Raw genomic sequence first — 20,279 nt, forward strand, 5'->3', positions numbered from 1 at the left:
AGGCACGTTAGTGCCAGGACACTGGCAGGTGTATGTGAGCATAATCTCCCCAAAGATGAGACATATTGCATTCGGCAATGATGAGAAGAGATGAAGTGGAACAACATATGGTAAAAATCATTAATGGAGAACATATCAAATGCATTGCTTGTTAAAACGTACAAGCTGAGAAGTGTTTTCTTTTGTGCAATTGAGATTTAAATCAGAATACATGTCATAAAACTTTTCCAGCATGTCATCTGGATTTCCATAGACCCCATTTTCCTTTAATTAAAAAGGACGGGTCTACTTTTCATAAAATTCACCACCGGTCAAATTTTTGAAAGTTTTTTAAATGTTTTTGAAATAAGTCTCCTAGCAGCCTCGGTAAGCCTGCATTTATTAAATATAGTATTAACAGTAATAATGTGAAAAATTTCCTGTTGATAAAGCTTCATTTTCAGCAGTCATTCAGTCTCCAGTCTTCAGTGTCACATGATCCTTCAGAAATCATTCGAATTACATAAAAGACTTTTGTTTTTTTTTACTTCCAATTCATCAAAAGTTTCCACAAAAATATTAAGTTTCCAAAATTGATAAAAAAAAACCATTATTAATTTAACACCAGTAATAATAAAGCACCAAATCAGCATATTAGAATGATGCGACACTGAAGACTGTAGTAATGACTCTGGAAATTAAGATTTGCCATCACAATAAATTACATTTTAAAATAATAAAACCAAAAACAGTACATTAAAATGATATGTATTATCAACAAATAATAAATGTATTATATATATATATATATATATATATATATTTTTTTTTTGCAAACTTCTGACATCAGAACATAAGGCTATTTGTGCACATTTGTGAGTATAAATCAAACATGTGGGCTCTGACACCTCAGTTGAAGGACTATAACATGCCGTTTTGACAGTGGCCTCTGATGTCGAAGCATTTCAAAAATACCACCCGACGTGTGCCAATGAGACGAGAGAGCGCTGGTCTGGGACTTGTCACCAGACAATCCACCCACTTTAAACCCTGAAACAGTTTAAAAGTGCATAAAGACTGAAAATAATAGTAAAATAAATAATTTAAAAAATAAAATCAAAAATAATTTCAAAAATAATAGTTTTTGGCTCCTGCTTGTTTTCTTATTTTTGCACAAACAAATCAATGAAGGTGAAGTACGCCCTCTAGTGCATGATCACACTATTCTTAGGGTTTTCAAGCACAAAGGGAAACAAATTATATTTCAGAAAATAAAAACTGTTATCTTTAATTGTGTGCAGGTTGTTTAGAAAGCTTCCGTCAGCGGAGGCAGGACTTTCCACTGACGTGTTCAGATGAGCAGACAGGAGGACCATTTCAGAGACGAAATCCCATTTCAAAAGACAAAACATCAGCACAGTTGACATGATACAGGGAACCAGCACAACCGTGAGAGATCTACTACAGCAAAGATCTTTTTAATGGTCCCAAATATACTGAACAACCAAGAGTACACATGTAAAAGAAAAGAAAATGAAGATATGACAAAAATCGATCACATCTAGAGTTCCACTCAATCTTTAATCAAGACGGGCTTACAAATTTTCCAAAAAATCTGCAGTTTTGAAGGGCAAAAAAAGGGTAAAACTATCTCCCCCCACTGAGGTTTTAAAAACCTGTTCAAGTGCGGCTGAAAACATCCTGAACATTTAAAGGCAGGTCTCTTATGTCATTTAAAAAAACGAGAGAGGAGAACAACAGAATAAGAAAAGGAGGGAACTGCTGGCTTTGAAAGAGGAAGAACTTCCGCTGAGCCACGAGAACAACGGTGACATCATAAACAATGACGACCCAGACTTCTTTGCTCCCTAGTGTCCCGTCTGGCCCTAGAAACTCACACACAAAAAAAAAGAATCAAGAGGAAAAAAGGCCAACAGAAAAAAAAAGAGCTAGAGGAAGGAGAGAAAGAAATGGAGATGATGTCAGCAAAGGTGAGTGGTGGTTGTGAATTGGCTGGCCCAGTTCGGGTCATGTGAGGTCCTTCCCTGAGAGGGGGGGGGCAGTGTGTCCTGGTCCAAGCCTGGGACGCTCCGTGGGGCAACAGTTTGAGTGTCTGTGAGTAACTGACTGTGTGTGAGGTCATTTTCACCCCCCAGTACTTTAGGTTTGTCGAAATTAATTTCTTATTAAATCCTTTTTTAATAATTCTTTGTCCAGACCACAGTTTTATATTCTCTTAGATCTCTCCGTCCGTTTTTACGAGTCTCTCTCTCTCTCTCTCTCTCTTGCAGATTGGCACTTGGACAAACTCCATGTGGAGACTTTCACCTTTTCGCTCTGTGACCGAATCTTCTCCCTCTCTTGCTCTCCATTTCTCCGTTCCTCACATGGCGCCCCATGGACACCTGCGGGGGGGCTGCTTTCGTTCATTTATCCATTCATTTATGTATTCATTCATTGAGTTTCAGTTTTGAGTTCTAGGCTGAGCGCTGCAATAGTCTCTGGATGAAGCTCCCTTTGAGCATGACTGAGCTGATTGACGAGGAAGTGCTTTAGGAGCTCAGCTTGGACTTCTTGGACAGCGGAGGACTTTCTTCTTTACTGTCTGCATCTTCCTCATCCTCATCCTCTTCGTCATCATCAGGATAGTCCACCAACCCCACTAGACCTCCCTGGAATGGGAGAAGATGCCATCAGCAACAAGCAAGCAGTAAGAAATACAATTTTAGGGCATCACTTCAGTGTTCAGCCTGCATAATCACTAGGGCTGTGTAACACTAACTGTCACGATACGATACGCATCACGATATGGATCAATTTGGAATTTAAATTTATTTTGAGCTGAGTTTAGTAACAGTGTTATAACAGTTGTGATAACTGAAAAACAATTTAGTTTTTGTCATAAAAAAAAACAATGAGTTAAATAAATAAAAATGCTTAGAATGGCTCTTCCTTCTGCTTTTAAAGTCTGCCTCAATAACTGAAATGACAACTGAAGCATGTCTACACGGATAAATGACTAAACAAAACCTAAAACATTCCATAAAAGCAAAAACGGTTTACAATTTAAATTAAACTTAGTTTTCTCAAACTCTTTTAAACGCCTAGTATTAAACAATTTGGTCTTAAGTGTTGAAATGTGCACTAAAAGTAATTTCTTCTATGTTGAAATCATTTAAAATTATTACATTTTCAGATTTTTATGCAAAAACAACAATTGATTGACAAGCTCAGGGTGAAGAGAGTGATAGCAGAATATCTTGCTTAACTTCATCATACATCCGCGAATTGCCGTTTCTGTTAAAACCGTTTATGCTTATTACCATAACCCAGCGTTTCCCAACCCTGTTCCTGGCGGCACACCAACACTGCGTGTTTTCTTTGTCTCCCTAATCAAACACACCCGATTCAACCCATCAGCTCATTAACCCACCTGATTATGAGCTGATGGGTTGAGTCAGGTGTGTTTGATAAGGGAGACAAAGAAAACATGCAGTGTTGGTGTGCCGCCAGGAACAGGGTTGGGAAACACTGCCATAACCAACTGTGTTTAGAGGATAATTACAAAATACATGGTAAAGTGAATCATGTTTGCGGGAATTTCCTGCATTATAAGTGGGAGAGCTGTGGGAATGATTAAAATTATACGCAATACCCGCACCGAAATTCGAGCCCTAAAATTGGCTACATTCAAAAGTACGACAGTTTCAATACGGCAGCTGCTGTATCGATACGCGCATCGCCAGGAGTTCTTGACGATGTATCGTTGTTTTGAGCACAGCCCTAATAATCACCTTGGTGGTGACAGCTGCCGTAGGTGGGGAGCTCCGGGCTCCTGTCCCAGGAGAGCTTGGAGAACCAGGTGAACCGGGGTGGAGGGATGCGGTTGGAGGAGAGGACAGACTAGGCTTTGGAGAGCTGGAAAAGGATAGTTTAAAACTGGGGCTCTGCCGTCCTGAGAGGCTCGCCTTACCTGTCAACACCTCCTTCTCTTCTGAATCTTTCACTTGGGGAAAAACAGGGGGAAAAAAAAAATCAATTAAAACACACCAAGCAACGCATGTTATATTAAAGCATCATGCAGTCAGATATTGAATCATAGTAGTTGGTCATCAACATCATGCCATCTGCGTGTAGCAGTAACATACGTTTCTTCCTCTCCATGAACTTGCTGATGGGATCCATCAGGTCCTCGTCACTCTTCATCTTATCTGAGGGCGGCACCACCGCTTCACCGTCCTCCAAGTCTTCCTCATCCGTGTTAAACCACATCTCCTCCTCGTCTTCCAGCGTCCGCGCATCCCGGCGAAAACGATGATTTCTCAGAATCGACCGCATACTGAAGACAAGCATGCCGGCACAAATAACATTCATTAAAAGGTACATCCACTTGAAAGTAGCTATTACACGCACAAAGTAACCATTACATAGTAACTATTACAAAGAGTAATAATAGTAGTTGATATTGTATTTTATATTTATTATAATATTTTATTAAAAATAATCAAGAAATATATACTACTATAGTATTTACACTTTTGTACTGTAAAGTTACAAATGTATTTTACAAAACATACTAACATTATGGCTGTCTTCATTGCTTTCAAATATCAAACCAAACCAGGTTTTAATTTTGGCTGAAAACCACAGACAGACTTTAAAGAGTCTCTTAAGTTGAAAACAGATATATAAACGATTCTCAACACAAATTTAGGAATTACATCCCTGATTAGTGATTCACTAAATTTGAGGATCCATATGACAATGGTTTGAAATGAGCATAGACCTGTCAAGTTTAGGGTTGTCCTGTCTTTCTCTCTGCTGTTCATATCGGAGCTTCAGTCCCTTAAACGTCTGTACATAGTCTACATCCTCCAGGGCTTTCCAGTAGTTCTCTATGATATGAGCCGTCAGGGACTTCACATCCTCCTACACACACAGAACACAGCAATTATGAACAAAATAAAATATATTTCAGTCTAACGGTATGTTCAGGAGCATCAAGAGATGTTATGTTTGGATAAATGTACTCACCACTCTGACATACTCAAACATCTCTATAATGGCTGAGTTGATGAGGTTGTATCGCGATCCATTGTTGAGGAAAGCTTTGACCACTGGCTCAAACAAGAAGTTCCTCATAATGTATCTGTTATAAAACTCATCCTTCAGGCCAATGATTTTCCTCATGAAACGCAAAGCACCTGAACAAGAGGATTGAGAAAGGTACAGAGAGATTTAACAGCCAAGTTATATCTGATGCCTGTTAGTGGGTTAGCATTGAGTGTTTGGTATTGGTGTAAATAAATTAGTGCTTGTTAAAGGATTAGATCGCCTCAGAATGAAAATTTCCTGATAATTTACTCACCACAATGCCATCCAAAATGTTCATGTCTTTCTTTCTTCAGTGGAAAAGAAATTACATTTGAGGAAAACATTTCAGGATTTTTCTCCACACAATGGACTTCAATTGCAACCAACATGTTGAAGTCCAAATCAATGCAGTTTCAAATGCCTTTGAAGAGCTTCTAACGTTCCCAGCCAAAGAATAAGGTCTTATCTAGTGAAACGATCAGTTATTTTCTAAAAAAATGTAATTTTCTAAAATTTTATTTATTATTATTATTTTTTTTTTTAATGGCCGATCGTGTCGCCAGATAAGACCTATTACTAAGCTGGACATGTGCACGACTGCATTGTAAATTATCAGGAAATTTTTATTTTGAGGTGAACTAATCCTTTAATGCTGCTGGCCCAGCATATGTTGTAATAACAATGTAACAGTAGTCATAAACAACAGAGCCTTTCATAGTTAAAATGGATCAGCATCATTGGTGTTATTGATTATGCAGTTTGAATCTTCCCATGGTGAGTGGCGTGACTGATTATGCCCCATGTCATTTGTCTAGTACTACTTATCATTTAGAGTTTAGTTCAGAGTCTTGATATTACATTTGCAATTTCATACACTAGTTTCAATATGTAAATTGAATACATATTTTAAAGCTTTATAAAAGTTGCAAAATTAATATTGTAAAAATAGCAGACACACACTCAAAAACGGCAACATCAACTTATATTAAAATTAAAAAAATTAAAATGTACTACAGATATATTTGTATATTATATATTATATGTGTTTAACATGTTCAAGCCAAAACTGTAGCAAAATGATCATTTAAATGTTAGTTTACACTTGCGATTTCATTTTCATAAAATGTCCCGCAATGAATATAGCAGATTCAGATTATTTTATTTCATGCCATGTCAGCAGTCAGAGCTATTTTCAATTACTCTGACTGCTGACATGGCATGAAATAAAATAATCTGAATCTGCTACATTCATTGCGGGACATTTTATGAATGTAGCAAAATTCAATGTGCAAATTCCCGTCATGGCAATCTGATGCGCTGGTCGTGTTAGATCATTTGTTTGACGAGTGAGTTCAATTAACTGCACAAATTAAAGTGCTAAAATTATTAGCAGAAAACTAAAAATGAAATAAAATTAAAATATTGAAATTAAATTAAATATGACAAAAAGCTAAAAACAAAACACTAAAAAAAAAACCCACTACAACCATGGTTGATTAGCAGAGGATCTGATCTGAGCACAAATGCTCGTCACAGAGACAACACCACGGCAGCATAAGAATAGTATGAAAATTGCAAACAAATCAATCTTTATAAATTTGTTTTAATATTTTTTTTTGTTTGTTTAATGGGGAAAAAACCTTACTTGTATGGAAAATTATAAATCATTTTATAGTAATTACTAAATGTACACTTCAATGTAAGCCTAATATGTATTTAAAAATACATAAAAAATATACATTGTTGGTGTTCTGAATGCTATATGTATGTGCATGAGTGGAAATACTCACATAAGGCTAAGAAAGCGTGTTGAGAAGCCGTGAGCACCAGTACTCTGCGGAGGATGTCTTTGTTGATGATGTAGTTCTTTATGTGATACGTGTGATGCTCCACACAGAAAGTGAGCAGCTCTACAATCAGAGCCAGCAGCTGACACGTCTGGAAATCATCTGACAAGACAAACACATGGAGTGAGAAATCTGCAGATGTCACGTCTTTAAATAGGTATGCAAATTTCAATTGAGCAATGATTCAAAAAGAACCCCAATTATTACCTTTGCTGGGTTTTTCTTCTGTGGTGTTGGCAAGAAGTGGAGCTGAGAGCACATGCATGCAATGCTTATAGAAGAAACTCAAGAACTCGGTCTTCTCTGTTTTCTGCAGGGACCAGACAGTTCATTAAATTAAATGAGTATGTTTTTACTGACAATGAAAGTGTATATATTTATATGAAAACAAGTCTCACATTAGCAGTAGCCAGCATGTTCTCTGGGTCCACTAGCGTCCTGAGCAACCCCATTAACTGTACGGCTCCACCCAACTCTGGATCCGTGTCACAGATCATATGCTCAATGATCAGATTTATCAACAAAATGTCCTGTAAAAAGAGACAATTAGAGAAGGCGACAAGTAGACTGAATGATCACATGGGTTAGTGGGCATGTCTGACTTACATCATCATTCTGTTGAGACTCCTGCATAACAAACTCTCGCACCATGGAGGGGTTGTACTCCACCAAGTAGGAGAAGATATCAGTGGCTGCTCCACGCACCTGCACATCATCCATGCCCTTTAAAAAGTAAATACAGCATGGTTTTCATTGATAGGAAAGTTCAAGCAAGTCAGAGTCTTGATAACATACAATACAAAAGGTAATTCCTCGTTAGTAAAGATGTTAACATTTTAAAAAGAAAAAGAAACCACCAAGCTGACACCTGACAATAAATCTGTTCTTTAAAATAGCAAGGATGTCTTACAAGAATAACTTCCAGCGCTGGCAGGATTCCCATGTTGGAAAGAGTTTTGAAGAATGCATCTCTGTTCTGTGGTTGTAACGTTTGCGAAAATGCACAAAACTCCTTCAGGAAATTTACCTGGATGTGACACACAATATGAGTTTTGTATATATCCATTATGTTGAGGAGGAGGCATCCATTAGTAATGCTGCTATCATACCAGTTCATGCCGCTTGTCGTCATCCGTGGCTTCATCAGTTAGCTGTGCAAAGAGCTCAGTTAAAAATTTCTCATCGTCCTGAAAAAACAAAACAAAAAAACGAAACAAATAAGAAACAGAGCTCTGGTTTTTACATTAACCTTTATATATATATATATATATATATATATATATATATATATATATATATATATATTTTTTTTTTTTTTAAAGGTTATGTCGTTATGCTTTTATGACATGAAATTAATGGAAACAGTAAGCTATGCCTTAAGGGTTTAGACTGACAGAACAAAACATCTGATGTCTCAACAGATCTGTGCATTGGTGTGAATGCAGCTCATTAGATCTCCCGCTGTCTATGATATCATCAGTAATAATTAAACAGCAGAGTAAAGCTCAGAAAGAGAAAAATCCCTTAACGCTCTTGTCTTGACTGGAAAATGGTAGGTACAGATAACACTGTTTATTGCTGGTTTCTTTGCTCCTCTTTATATATATAAGAAGCAGAGGGCTCTGTTTGGTGTTTGCGTGTTGTGAGCTGAGTTGGACGGGGAGCGACTTGTAGGTGCTGAATTGAGTTCTTTCACGTCTTTTTGCACTTGAATGGAAGGATACAAACAAAAGTATGCCAAAATGGGCTCATTGGTAAGTAGGCCATAGTACATGTAAACCTAGTCAGTTATATCTTAAATTAACGTAAAACCGATATAGTAACGGTAAAATTATACCGTAAAACTTCAAATAATAGCCGAGTCCCAAATAGACACCCGTCTCTTTTACACACCTGGTGTGGCTGCAGGTTTGGGTAAATCTGTTTTACCCAAAAACCGATCTGTTTTTGTACATGATCATGTAAGATATTGAAATTATATTTTATTGCATTCAAGGATATGGGATTAGAATTGCAATATAAATATGTTTATCGTCTTTGTTTCATCAGTCAAAACTCAAAACATATATATTTTATTCTGCAACCGTGATAGTTGGCAAAGATCATTTCTGGGATATTTTGGCTTCATTTTCCTACAGTGGAAGGAACCAGAGACACACACGCTGTCCACACCCTATTTTGTGCAAAAAAGTACAAATAATTTCTCTCTAAAGAAATTTATAAGTAAACATGCAAATCCACGAGTTTTTCTCCAGTGTAGTGATAGAGGAGTGTACAGGACATTTTTTTTTTCTCTCAGTGGACGCATATGATTTCCTGACAAAAAAATACAGGGTTAGTTTAGCCAAAAATGAAAATTCTGTCATAATTTACTCACCCTTAAGTTGTTCCAAACCTGTATGAGTTTCTTTCTTCTGTTGAACACAAAAGATGATATTTGAAAGAATGTACTATTAAAATACCAACATTCTTCAAAATACCTTTTGTGTTCAACAGAAAACAGAAACTCATAGAGGTTTAGGACAACATAAGTGGGATAATTTTCATTTTGGGGTGAACTAATAACCCTCTAAGAAATTACCATCACAGATTTTTTTTTTTCATATTTATAATAAAACCTTAGACCTTTTTACATGATTTATAGTAATAGCCCTCTTGAAGTGTAATATTATTACAAAATAAATATTTATTATATTAATTTTATTAAGCAACAGTAATAATAATTATTGTTATTAGTTCTATTCATGTATAAAAACAAAATTTTAGACATTGTATTTACATTTTAAATCACAAAAGGCTCTATGCACGAACCCTGCTGACGTATGTCTGATAGGATCTCAGCCAGCTTCTTTACTTCCGCATACCGTGTGTTCTGCAGGCAAAGTGTATAGCGGCAAAACTTCAATAAAATTAATTTTCTCAGAAACAAAGACAATGGTTTTAGAAACTGATTTACTAGTCGGATTACACACGATATGAGAAAATACCCACCTTCAAAGTCGTCAATGTAGCTCGAAATATATAATTTAAAGCCATTCTCTTTTTTTACACTAATGTGTGACAGCTAACTGCCACCATCTCCACCTAATGCAAAACCGGCTTCTGACGCAGAACCGGATGCAACTGGACGGGCTGAGACAAACGCAGAAGCAATCGTGCATAGAGCCTATTAGACCCCCCCCCCCCCCCCCAATAATCTAATAATATTATTTATTATTAGAAATAATCATAAAAATCCTTAGTATTGAGCCTCCTATTTTTAATTTAAGATTTTAAATGTAATGTTTAAAGTCAAATAATTAGTTAATAAAAAAAAGGCAGATCAAGAATCGTTTGAAATCGGATCGTGACTCCCAGAATCTGATAGTGAGGTGCTTAAAGATTCCCACTCCTACTAGAATGAGTAAATATTTGGATGCAATTTTTATTGAAATAAATAGCCTGTATTCACTGTATTTTCTGAGACTCAATCCCATTACTTCCGTACTGTGTGAATTACAACCATTAATAATTTTGTTAAGCCAGATTTGCCACATTAAACCTGGTATTTGATAAATGATAAATTGCTTATATACATTATCCTAATGTCATTTGAGCTCAATATAAAGTTATAAATCACAGAGGCTCAAATCTGTACTGCAACATAACTTGACCTCTAGCTGAATGAGGGTGTCTTGTGACGTATATTTGATCAATGCACGTCGACATCAAGGTAAGACATGTGACTGATACTGTATTTTACTGTATCACTATCACCTTGTCATGGACATAAGAGATTACACCTCAAAAAAAGAGGAACAAATTCGATCATGGGAAAGTAATTGCTCAGACAATCATAAGAAATAACTTTTAGTATCTAAGGCCAGTTTATTTAACATCTACTAGATTGCATTCAGGTAGTAATGGGATATGCTAATATTAAAACAATAGTGTGCCATTTAATACGCACCCTTATCTGCAAAGATGGATGAAACTACTGTACTAAAGAAGCTTGCTGGTGGTTGGAGAAAATGATCATCCAGCACGCCTGCCAAGCGTTTGTGACATCACATGATATGGCCCTAAAGAACATGATGGTGCTGTTCCCATAGAAACAAGCCCCCTCCCCTAACTCCAACCAATATCAAACAATTCCACTGTAAGGCTTAGGTGATCAATATTAAACCATTTACCTACAATATATTTTTAACTCGGACTTTAACTAAAACTGCAATAAAATCCAACTGAATGATGAAAACATCTTAAATCACTCCCACTTTACTCTTGAAATATACTGTTGCCGGTGTTCTACTAAATATGATTACATATGAAAAAACAGTTAGTGCTGTTATCCTTTATCTGTAGACCTTTTGGTGTGGAAAACATATGACCTTTACAGCAAAGAACCACAGTACAACCCACCATGGGCAATGAGATGTTCTCAGGTAATGTAAACAGGAAAATATTAGCAGCAGCAACACAAACATGTAAACTTATTTACTGCAGCCACTGCATGCAAGATTTTTGCAGAGGATGCAATGAATTTGAGACAGAGTTGCTGCTCTGAAAAAACCGTGGTGAGAAGGATCAATGACACATAGCGAGCCTGACAATGTACATTACACCTGTGAGATATGAGTTTGTTTCGCTCAGTAGAGTTAAAGGGGAACTTGGCAACTATTTCAACTTAATAAAACCGTTAAAAAATCATTTGGATGGTTAAATAACCCGTTCTAGTGAGAATGGTGACTTTCCCTGCTCCCCCCAGCGTTCCCAGGCGGAAAACCAAGCTTGCAACATTAGGACTAACGTCCTGTTAAGTTGGAAATAGGAAGTCTTGTGAGAAACGAGAATGAGCGAGAAACCCAAACTGCTTTATGGCAATTCGACATTAACACACACGCCGTATGATACCGTGTATGATGGATTACCCACCTCAGTAGACATAGTTACACGATAAAGTTGGCCGGCTCCGATAATAACAAATGCACACGAACAGCGTTTGAAAGGGGGAGGAGGGTGCCACATATATTGTGAAATATATGCCCCACAGCTGTACAATTAAAAACTGAACTTTTGCACTACAATTAAAAACTGAACGTATCTGCTAAATAAATTGAAAGCCGAAAGAGAGTCATAGTACAGATCAGCAGCAGGAGTCAGATTTCATTTATCACGAGAGTGAGGATCTGATTGACAAGGTGAAGGTGGAATATTTGGTGTCAAAGCACCCATTTAAGCGGATTTGTCGCTAATTTGAAAGCAAAACACAGGCATTCCTATTGTCCACGGGTTCAAATTGCAGAACAAAACGCTCACTCTGTGCTGCACCATTATAAATGCTCATGTGGACGTTGACATTTTAGTTTCGCTTTCAAATTAGCGATTTAAACCCCCCCCGACGGTGATACCGGTTTTGTATACCTCGATTAACCGGTGGGAAAACATCCTCACAGTCACATCCCTAATCAACCACTAATGGTACAAAGTACACTACTGATCACGTACACACGGCTGAGTAAGAAAACCCACCTGCAGCATGCCAACAATCTCCACTTTGTTGAAGAAGATGAAGGAGTGCAGCGTGGAGAGCATGTTTTCTTCAAAGACAGAGGGGGTAGGCAGCACCATGTCCTGAATATACTGCACCCGGTACGTCTGGTGAATCTTCTGCCGCAGCTCCGAGTCTGAAATGGGAATGACCTCTTTAAACCTTGCCGTGGTGGTCAGGAACTCTCGATGCCTCCGAGGTTGGGGTAGCGACGGATCAAACTCCAGGCATCCGATCACATCCATGATGCATTCTTCGGAGAACATAACTTCGAAGAGCGCCGTGCGGTTGAGGAGGAAAATGCCTTTGATGATGTCATAGAGGTGGTGCAAGCCTTCACGGTTCTCCAAGTCCTCGCACACGCGAAACAGCTCCAGCAGCTTGCGGATGTAGCCCTCGTTCTCAAGCGCCAGGGCCAGTTTTTCCCGCCGTAACGGTGAAGGTAAGGACGAGGCCACCAGCTCGGCCACCTCCTCTAGCCGGGAGAGCTCACATGGTGGAAGTTCAAGGCCAGGAGAAGACATGTCATCAAAGCGCTCCTCTTCAGACTCGTCTATCAGCTCCTGGGTGATGTCTACTGAGGGATCCTTTCCCTGGACCTGTAAACACACACAGAAAGGCTTTCAGAATAGAGCACCCTTCACATGCAGAACTTAGATAAACCTAGAGAAAATATTATTAATGTAAATCATTATGATAAACATTATGATAAGCACCTGACATATTTTCTCCCAGATCTCATCACAGCCAGCCTTTTCCTGGAAGCTGAGGGCCAGGTCATAGTTTTCAGCCTCAGACCAGACTATTAATGTGTCCTTCAAAGAGAAATACCCGAAAAACGGGTTAATGACACAAGGGGAAGTGATAATCTGCAAGTACTAACATACATGGACCTACAGTTTAAGGCAAGACACTACAGGCTAATCCACTTTTTTTCATGACACTTGTCAATTTTGAGCTATTTTGCTTATGCAGCATGTCTATTTTTCAAACTAGTAGATAGAAAACATCAAAATCTTTAAATATTTAATTTGTTACACTTTATCGAGTTGTGTCTGCAGATTTTAATAACAATAAATAACTTTAAAGGCTGTTTTCTCTAAATTAGTTAAAGTGCTGAATCGGAAATCTCAACTTCAGTAAATCACATACACCAAACTTTACAGTTCTATATTCTGAAGGTTTTTACAGAGGGCTTAATATATAATTTGCATGATTTATTTAATATTCTAATCATTGAAAAAAATTCTGACTGTTGACTTTTTTATTCATGGAGTGATTTTAAAAAGAGAATACAAAACCCCTTCTGTGAAAACCTTTAGCTCTTATATTTTAAAGAAAAGTTTTGGAAGTTTATACAAATTGGTACATGTGAACGAGTAATTATCAAACTAAACATATTAAATCATCTATTGAATCATGTTTGATGCATATTTGAAGGCCTCTAAAAGCTACTCAGATTTACCTTATTGTCCATCTATGGTTACAATCTATGTATGAAGTACGATACAACAGGCTTTAGAGGAACATTTGTTTGTACATCTCTCAATCATTACTTTGTTGCATTGCACTGCATTACATGTTATACTCTTACTAAGAACCATTATTGCATGATTTTAGTTCATTTTAGATCAGTTTGGACACCTGAATAAAATTGATTTTTTCCTTCTAAGGTGAGTCATCAAATATGATGTCCAAAACACACATGCAGGTCAAGCAAACATTTGTTTTTAATTGTCTCATAGCTCAATAAACTGTTCTTTTAATTTTCTGTTCTGAAATTGTTTCTGACTATTATTTCCTACGTCTGACTTATATATCATAAGCTTAACAGGGTTGTTGTACTGTGAATCCCCAAATGGGGAAGTATGGTGTGTGATATATATTAATCATATTCACCTGTGCTGTTTTGCATATTTATAAGACAAATGTATACTTGACTATTTTTACTAACCAATACATTTAAAGCACATATTCATGAATTACGTTAACAAATGCACTGACGAGTTGTCATGAAGATCATGTCATTTCAAACGCACCTGCTGTTTCTGATAGGCGGTGTTAGGGTTTATTTTTGACTCCAGCAGCAGTGATCCTGTTATGAAGAACGGACACATCTTAATTGCAGTATCAATCAAAAGTGACCATTACATCATTTTCGTAGTGTTTTGAAACCTACCATCACTTTCGGCGCGCACCAGGAGAGACATGCCTTTCAGTCTCTCCACGTAGGCGGATGACACATGTCCCGTCCCCCTATCATCCCACTGGCGATCCTCATTCAGAGTGTACACTTTTACTCGTCTACGAGTGTCAGTCATCCTTGCAAGTAATTCTCAAACAGACTTTCGCACTTTAATTCAATAAATCTCAACGTCCTTGCCTTGAAAGAGGCAACAGAACCTGCTGTCAACTTCAAGCTGAAATGTATGGCTGTCAGTGGCAAGCTGTCTCGAAGCTGATGCAGTATATTGTTGTGAGGTCTACAACAGTAAACTTGTGCTTTCCAGAAAAAAAAAAATATTCTGACCAGTCTAGTAATGGTCAGCTAGCTGCTGTGCTGTGTGCAGCCGAGACTCTCCACAACATACTCAATATTTTGAAATATTTATAAACGTAACAACAAAAAGCACTCCCGTTTCTAAAAGGGGATGGAACGGCGAGAGATTCGTTTAAAAGTATGCAGCCAGAGCACGAATGCAGAATGTGTTTATTTTTCTCCGTGCCCCTTTACTTTGAGCTAGCTAGGCTAACACTAATTCAGTCAAACGGGGTTAGCGTAGCTAGCGCCTCAGCTAGCAGGCTATCTCTTCGCGCGAGTCATTTTTACCTATTTTCTCTAACACATAAACGTTCAAAGCGTGCGCGAATTAACTCCAAAGACGTACCGATTATGCTATTTGATAATTATATTCGCGCGCGATCGGTGGACATGCGGGAAGAGTCGTGTATAAAGCGGCGCGTTCATAATAAGCTAAGCTATATTTTCTCCAAGTATTCCGCCATATTCTGGCTAAGGGCCGCGAATGGACCAGCCAGTCTCTTTTCACACATAGATAAACATTCCCCAATGCAACTAATCGAATAGACTCGTTCGTTTCGCTTTCCGGGATGGCGAATGGCCAGCGCGACCGTCGAGCACCGTGAAATAGCAGCGACGTGACGAAAAGTAATTATTAGCCCCACTGTGAAGATTCGGCCATCTTGGGTCCCCTCAGAAAGTCGCTACGGGGTTTCCTGTGCTGCAGGCGCAGGGCCGCCGCCACAGTTTAAAGACACAGTCCGCCAAAATGACCAGCGCAAACACTGACACTGTGACTGGTGTTTCATAACTTCAAACACTCGCAGCTGGTTTAAAAAGAAGAAGGGACATGGAGAGGAATGTGAATGAGAGTGAAAGTAAGCGCGAAAATGCGCATCTTTTTTAGCGAATGACTGCTGGAGCGCGCGCAAAGAAAATGAACTTCGAACTATGATTTGTCATTCATACAATTAAATACAGATGCGCTTAGTTGTGCGGTTATTTTGTTTTCGAGGCCGAATACATTGAAGTTTCATTTACAGCCATTATAAGTAACAGGAGAAGCCTCTGTTGGAAAAAACAGGCCACCCCAAGCTGGTATTCCAGTCCAAGCTATGCTTTGGAGCATGGCCAAGCCCCTATCATAGCCAATGTGTTCAACAGCCATAACTAGGTTGCTCCACCAGCTTGTATATTATATAACTATAAAATGAATTACAAACTATATTTTTAGTGTTGCTTGCTCGTGCAAAACTTACCAACACAATACTATGGTTTTGCAAGCTGCAAGGGAATTTCTAAGATGATGATAATAGGTTAGACTGGTTGCTATGGTGTTGTGGGTGGTTTCTAGGTGATTAACTAGGTGTTTGCATTTGAAAAAATAACCTGAAAAGGCTTCAGTCAGGATTAAATTAAAATTTGCCCTTTTTTATAAATGCATCTTGTTCTTAATTATCTTATTGTGAACGATTCATTCATGCATGTTTCATTTTTACTTTTTTAGTTTATGTTTTTATCTATATGTCGTAACTCGGTGAAACGTCAGACTTTTCTATGCAGGACTTCTCCTGCCCCTTTCTCACAATCCATGCATATCTGCCTCATCCAATCAATAACTGATGGTTAATTTTAGGGGTCTTTCCCTTTTTTTTCGTTGAAAAATGTTATGTGTACATGTCAATCACATCATACTAATTCATACAAAATAGCCACCTCATAAAATAGTTAAATTTTATCATGAGATCAGGTTGGATGGTGTCGAAAGTAAACAATTCACCATTCACTCAGAAACCACTATTGTCAGTGTATCTCAAATCTGAATGAACTCAAAAATGTTTGAAAGCATAAACTTGATGAGACCTTTATATCAATATTATGGTAGCCCAGAGGTTATGTAGATATAAACCACTGAAAACATAATTATGGATGTCATATTGCATTTCTGTAAATAGATACTCAAAAGTTTTACACATTGCACCTTTAAAAAACATTTTGTTGTTGTTGTTGTTGTTCAAATTAATGTAAATATAAAAGCACATAGAAGGGCCAGAACTGCCCACTATAGTGATATATGATAACACTACAGTTAATCTACATTTTCCCAATGCAAGAGTGTGCCTGAAACCAGATCACATCATTACTATCATCACACAGATCAAGCCAGACTGTCCAGATTGCAAATCTGTTACAAAATAGAAATTGATGCAGCTTTATCTTATACTTGTATCTAGCGTTACTGTGTTCCTATAGTATAAGTCTTGCACTCAGCTGTTTCCTTGGTTAACCAGTAACTGTCATAAATAAAATGTATGCGCTTCCTCAAAAGGTACTTTGGTAACTTTTCAAGAACAATACAAATACAGAGCAGATCATGTAACCAACAAAACAGAATGAAACCTTTTGTGGTTTTCATATAGCACCTAACATGATCACAAATGTCACTCCAATAGGTACTGGCAAATAGTGGTCTCAGTAATTACACATCAGTGTAATGCTTTACAGGATAAAGGTTGTTTAGAATCTTGAAAAATTAAATGAAGACTTTTTTTATCAACAATAAAAAAGGTTGCCTATAGATCACAAAGAACTCGTTTTTTGTACAAAAGATAAAGCGGTGCAGGAATTGTCGAAGAAACTTCCATACTGTATTATATATTATTAGAGGAATTTGTTCAGCAAGTTATTATTTGAACAATTCCCCCTGTAGCAGTGACGGTCATGCTTTTTTTCCCAGGAGATAGCTATATAAAAATGAGCAGCCGCTTACCCTTAACATTTATTTGTTCAAAATGCAGTGAAACAGTCATATTGTGCTTATTTTATTTCAATTTAAAATAAAAGCAGATTTTATTCCAGTCTTGTGTCACATGATTCACCAGAAATCATACTAATATGATTTAGTGTTCAATAAAAATGTAACCAACGTTGAAAACAGTTCATGCTTAATATTTTTTCAAGTTCAAAAGAAAAACACTTATTTTAAAAAATGTTTTGTAACATTATGTCTTTGTCACTTTCGATACATTTAATGCATTTTTGCTGTGAAAAACAAAAAAGCACTATTGACATTAAGCTTTTTTGAGAAATTTTTATTATTTTCCAGTGGTGACTACTGGATACATACACAAAACAGAAAGGGTTAACAAAACCTGAAACAGTACTGAGGACAAAAGTTGGGATATAAGATGACTCAGAACTATCTCCATAATCTGAAATGTGTAAGTTTTATACTTTACTGAATAAAAAAAAAAATTAAACCACAATAAAAAAACACAAGAAAATACATTGTGTGATAAATATCCCAAGTCCCTAACTCCGGTTACAAAAATGTTATTTAAAATCCAAAATATTTTCAATCTATTCTTTGACATACTGACTGAATAGACATGCATTCAACAAAATCTGAACTAAGCGGCATCACTTCACCACTTGGTTCCTCTATATTTCTATTGTGATGTAGCGTAGTTCTGATACAGTTGGGGACTAGCTTTAGAAATAATTCAGCCTTTACACTCCTTATTTTCCTGCCTGCTGGGCTTGACGCCTCAGCAGCACGTAGATCTTTTCTTTGATCCAGTCTTTGTTGTAGGGCTGGTAGGTTTGTGTGTCTGCCCTGTACCTGTTTAAACAACCACAGAGTCAGAGAAATGGACATGATTGGTGAGACTTGTGCGTTAGTTATGTACTGTTGTGTAAAAAGTCTGATTACTTACACTAGACAGCTGAGGTCAGCAAGATCATCAACAAAGTCAAATAACTGGCTTATGTCATATGTGATGGAGGGACTGTTGGGATTCATCCTCTTCAGATGCTCTTCATACATCTTACAGACTCCTTTTTGGAGGAGGGAGGGGGGGTGTTAATTATTAAGAATAAAATGCATTAGAATAGTTCATGACATTAATTTCCATTCCATTAAAAATGATTTAAAAAAACATCCTACCTTCCATGCATTCGTTGACAGACTCATAGTCTGCATATGTTCTGCCTTCTGGTCTCTTGGTGGGCTGCACCAGCAGAATAGTGTGAGACTGAAGATCAGGGGGAAAAAAAAATAAGTAAATTATATATATATATGTTAAAGAACAATAATGCATAAACAAAAATATTAGAAAGGCCAAATATACCGTAAAATCATCACCAGAAAGTATCTAATAATGTGGAGCCCTCTACTGCTAATAATTTGCTAGTGCTATTTTATAACTGACATAGAAATTAATAGATCACATGTATATAAAATGGATAACATCTTAATCTGATATTCTCGTTTGTCGAATTAACTAAGTAAAATTAAATATAACTCGCTAAAATGTTCAAACGGAATCTCTGGAATAAGACTCTAAAAACACCAGCTGTTGGACTCCAACCCTCCCCCAAAACAAAACAGTCTAGATGCTTCTTACTAAGACAGATGCTACCACGGGTGAACTTAAAAACTAGTTTGTTTAAATTCATTCTTTAAACAAAGTGCTTTACTATGTAGAAAGAGGATGCAAAAATATTCCACCGGACTTCAATTTCCTTAATAATTCGACGTTGCCTTGCTACACTGCTGCTAACGTTAGCTGCCCGCGTTCATCTTTTACCGTGTCAATGCACACGACAAAACACGGTTTTCTAACAAGACAAACGACAACAATATATACCATAATACAAAATATAAAACTGAAATGCATACCATATCGGCTTCTGGTATCTAAACGTCACAATGAACGATGTGCTAACCGCTAACGGCTGTTCACTGAAAGCAGCAACAGAAAGATCATAAATGTGCAACGAACATTCACTTCCGGTAGTGGCGGTGACGATTTTGCTTTTCAAAATAAAAGCATGTGTCACGTTACACAAAAGGGAATTTATTCCAAAATGTGACATCGGTCAGAGAAAATTTATGAACAGTTTTGTTGGGTGACAGACAGCCTATTTTTATTTTTATTTTTATTTTTTACAGTTTATGGTGCCAGCACGTGTTGAAAATGTTGAACATATCAGGAGCAGGAGGCAGCTAGGGTGGGAGTGGAATCTGGTAGGGATACTGGGATCAGAAGGAGGGTGAAAGGAGATAATAATCACCAGGAAGGCACTATTTACAGTTTTAAAAGACACATGGTTGTGGAGTAGAATTTAAATAATTGTAAAAATGAAATGCACACTCCAGTACAGTTGGTGGCGGTATGCACCTTAAGTTGTTTGCAATACATCATTTAATAAGGGAAGAACTCCAAAACGTTCAAAATCAAATTCGAGATCTAGCTTCTAACCTAATATAATGTGCATCCTTTTATTTTTTTTACTTTTTTATTTG

At 37.3% G+C, this 20,279-nt stretch overlaps 2 protein-coding genes across 2 annotated transcripts; both read right to left on the reverse strand.

The window, feature by feature from the left end:
• Nucleotides 1-2,242: 2,242 nt before the first annotated feature.
• Nucleotides 2,243-15,651, reverse strand: ppp4r3a (protein phosphatase 4 regulatory subunit 3A). Its single transcript, XM_039692400.2, has 15 exons — nucleotides 14,630-15,651; nucleotides 14,490-14,545; nucleotides 13,167-13,265; nucleotides 12,432-13,049; nucleotides 8,030-8,107; nucleotides 7,831-7,947; nucleotides 7,527-7,643; nucleotides 7,319-7,450; nucleotides 7,128-7,230; nucleotides 6,864-7,022; nucleotides 5,014-5,183; nucleotides 4,766-4,908; nucleotides 4,128-4,318; nucleotides 3,774-3,985; nucleotides 2,243-2,651 (listed from the first exon to the last, which is right to left on the reverse strand). Exons 1-15 carry the CDS (start codon nucleotides 14,769-14,771, stop codon nucleotides 2,532-2,534), a joined length of 2,457 nt encoding a protein of 818 aa, XP_039548334.1. The 5' UTR covers nucleotides 14,772-15,651; the 3' UTR covers nucleotides 2,243-2,531.
• A 2,546-nt stretch (nucleotides 15,652-18,197) lies between these two features.
• On the reverse strand, nucleotides 18,198-19,789 carry erh (ERH mRNA splicing and mitosis factor). Its single transcript, XM_039691815.2, has 4 exons — nucleotides 19,653-19,789; nucleotides 18,918-19,005; nucleotides 18,688-18,808; nucleotides 18,198-18,593 (listed from the first exon to the last, which is right to left on the reverse strand). Exons 1-4 carry the CDS (start codon nucleotides 19,653-19,655, stop codon nucleotides 18,491-18,493), a joined length of 315 nt encoding a protein of 104 aa, XP_039547749.1. The 5' UTR covers nucleotides 19,656-19,789; the 3' UTR covers nucleotides 18,198-18,490.
• Nucleotides 19,790-20,279: the final 490 nt, after the last annotated feature.

This window comes from Pimephales promelas, chromosome 13 (assembly GCF_988280905.1).
Source record: "Pimephales promelas chromosome 13, fPimPro1.hap1.1, whole genome shotgun sequence".
Classification (NCBI taxonomy): Eukaryota; Metazoa; Chordata; class Actinopteri; order Cypriniformes; family Leuciscidae; genus Pimephales; species Pimephales promelas.

Coding starts and splice junctions, on each gene's coding strand:
- ppp4r3a (XM_039692400.2), bottom strand. CDS start 14,771: ATGACTGACACTCGTAGACGAGTAAAAGTGTACACTCTGAATGAGGAT. Junction 7,948..8,029: donor ACGACAAGCGGCATGAACTG/GTATGATAGCAG, acceptor TGTCACATCCAG/GTAAATTTCCTGAAGGAGTT. Junction 5,184..6,863: donor ACACGCTTTCTTAGCCTTAT/GTGAGTATTTCC, acceptor CCTCTTGTTCAG/GTGCTTTGCGTTTCATGAGG.
- erh (XM_039691815.2), bottom strand. Junction 18,809..18,917: donor TGTCAACGAATGCATGGAAG/GTAGGATGTTTT, acceptor TCCTCCAAAAAG/GAGTCTGTAAGATGTATGAA. Junction 18,594..18,687: donor GCTGACCTCAGCTGTCTAGT/GTAAGTAATCAG, acceptor TTGTTTAAACAG/GTACAGGGCAGACACACAAA.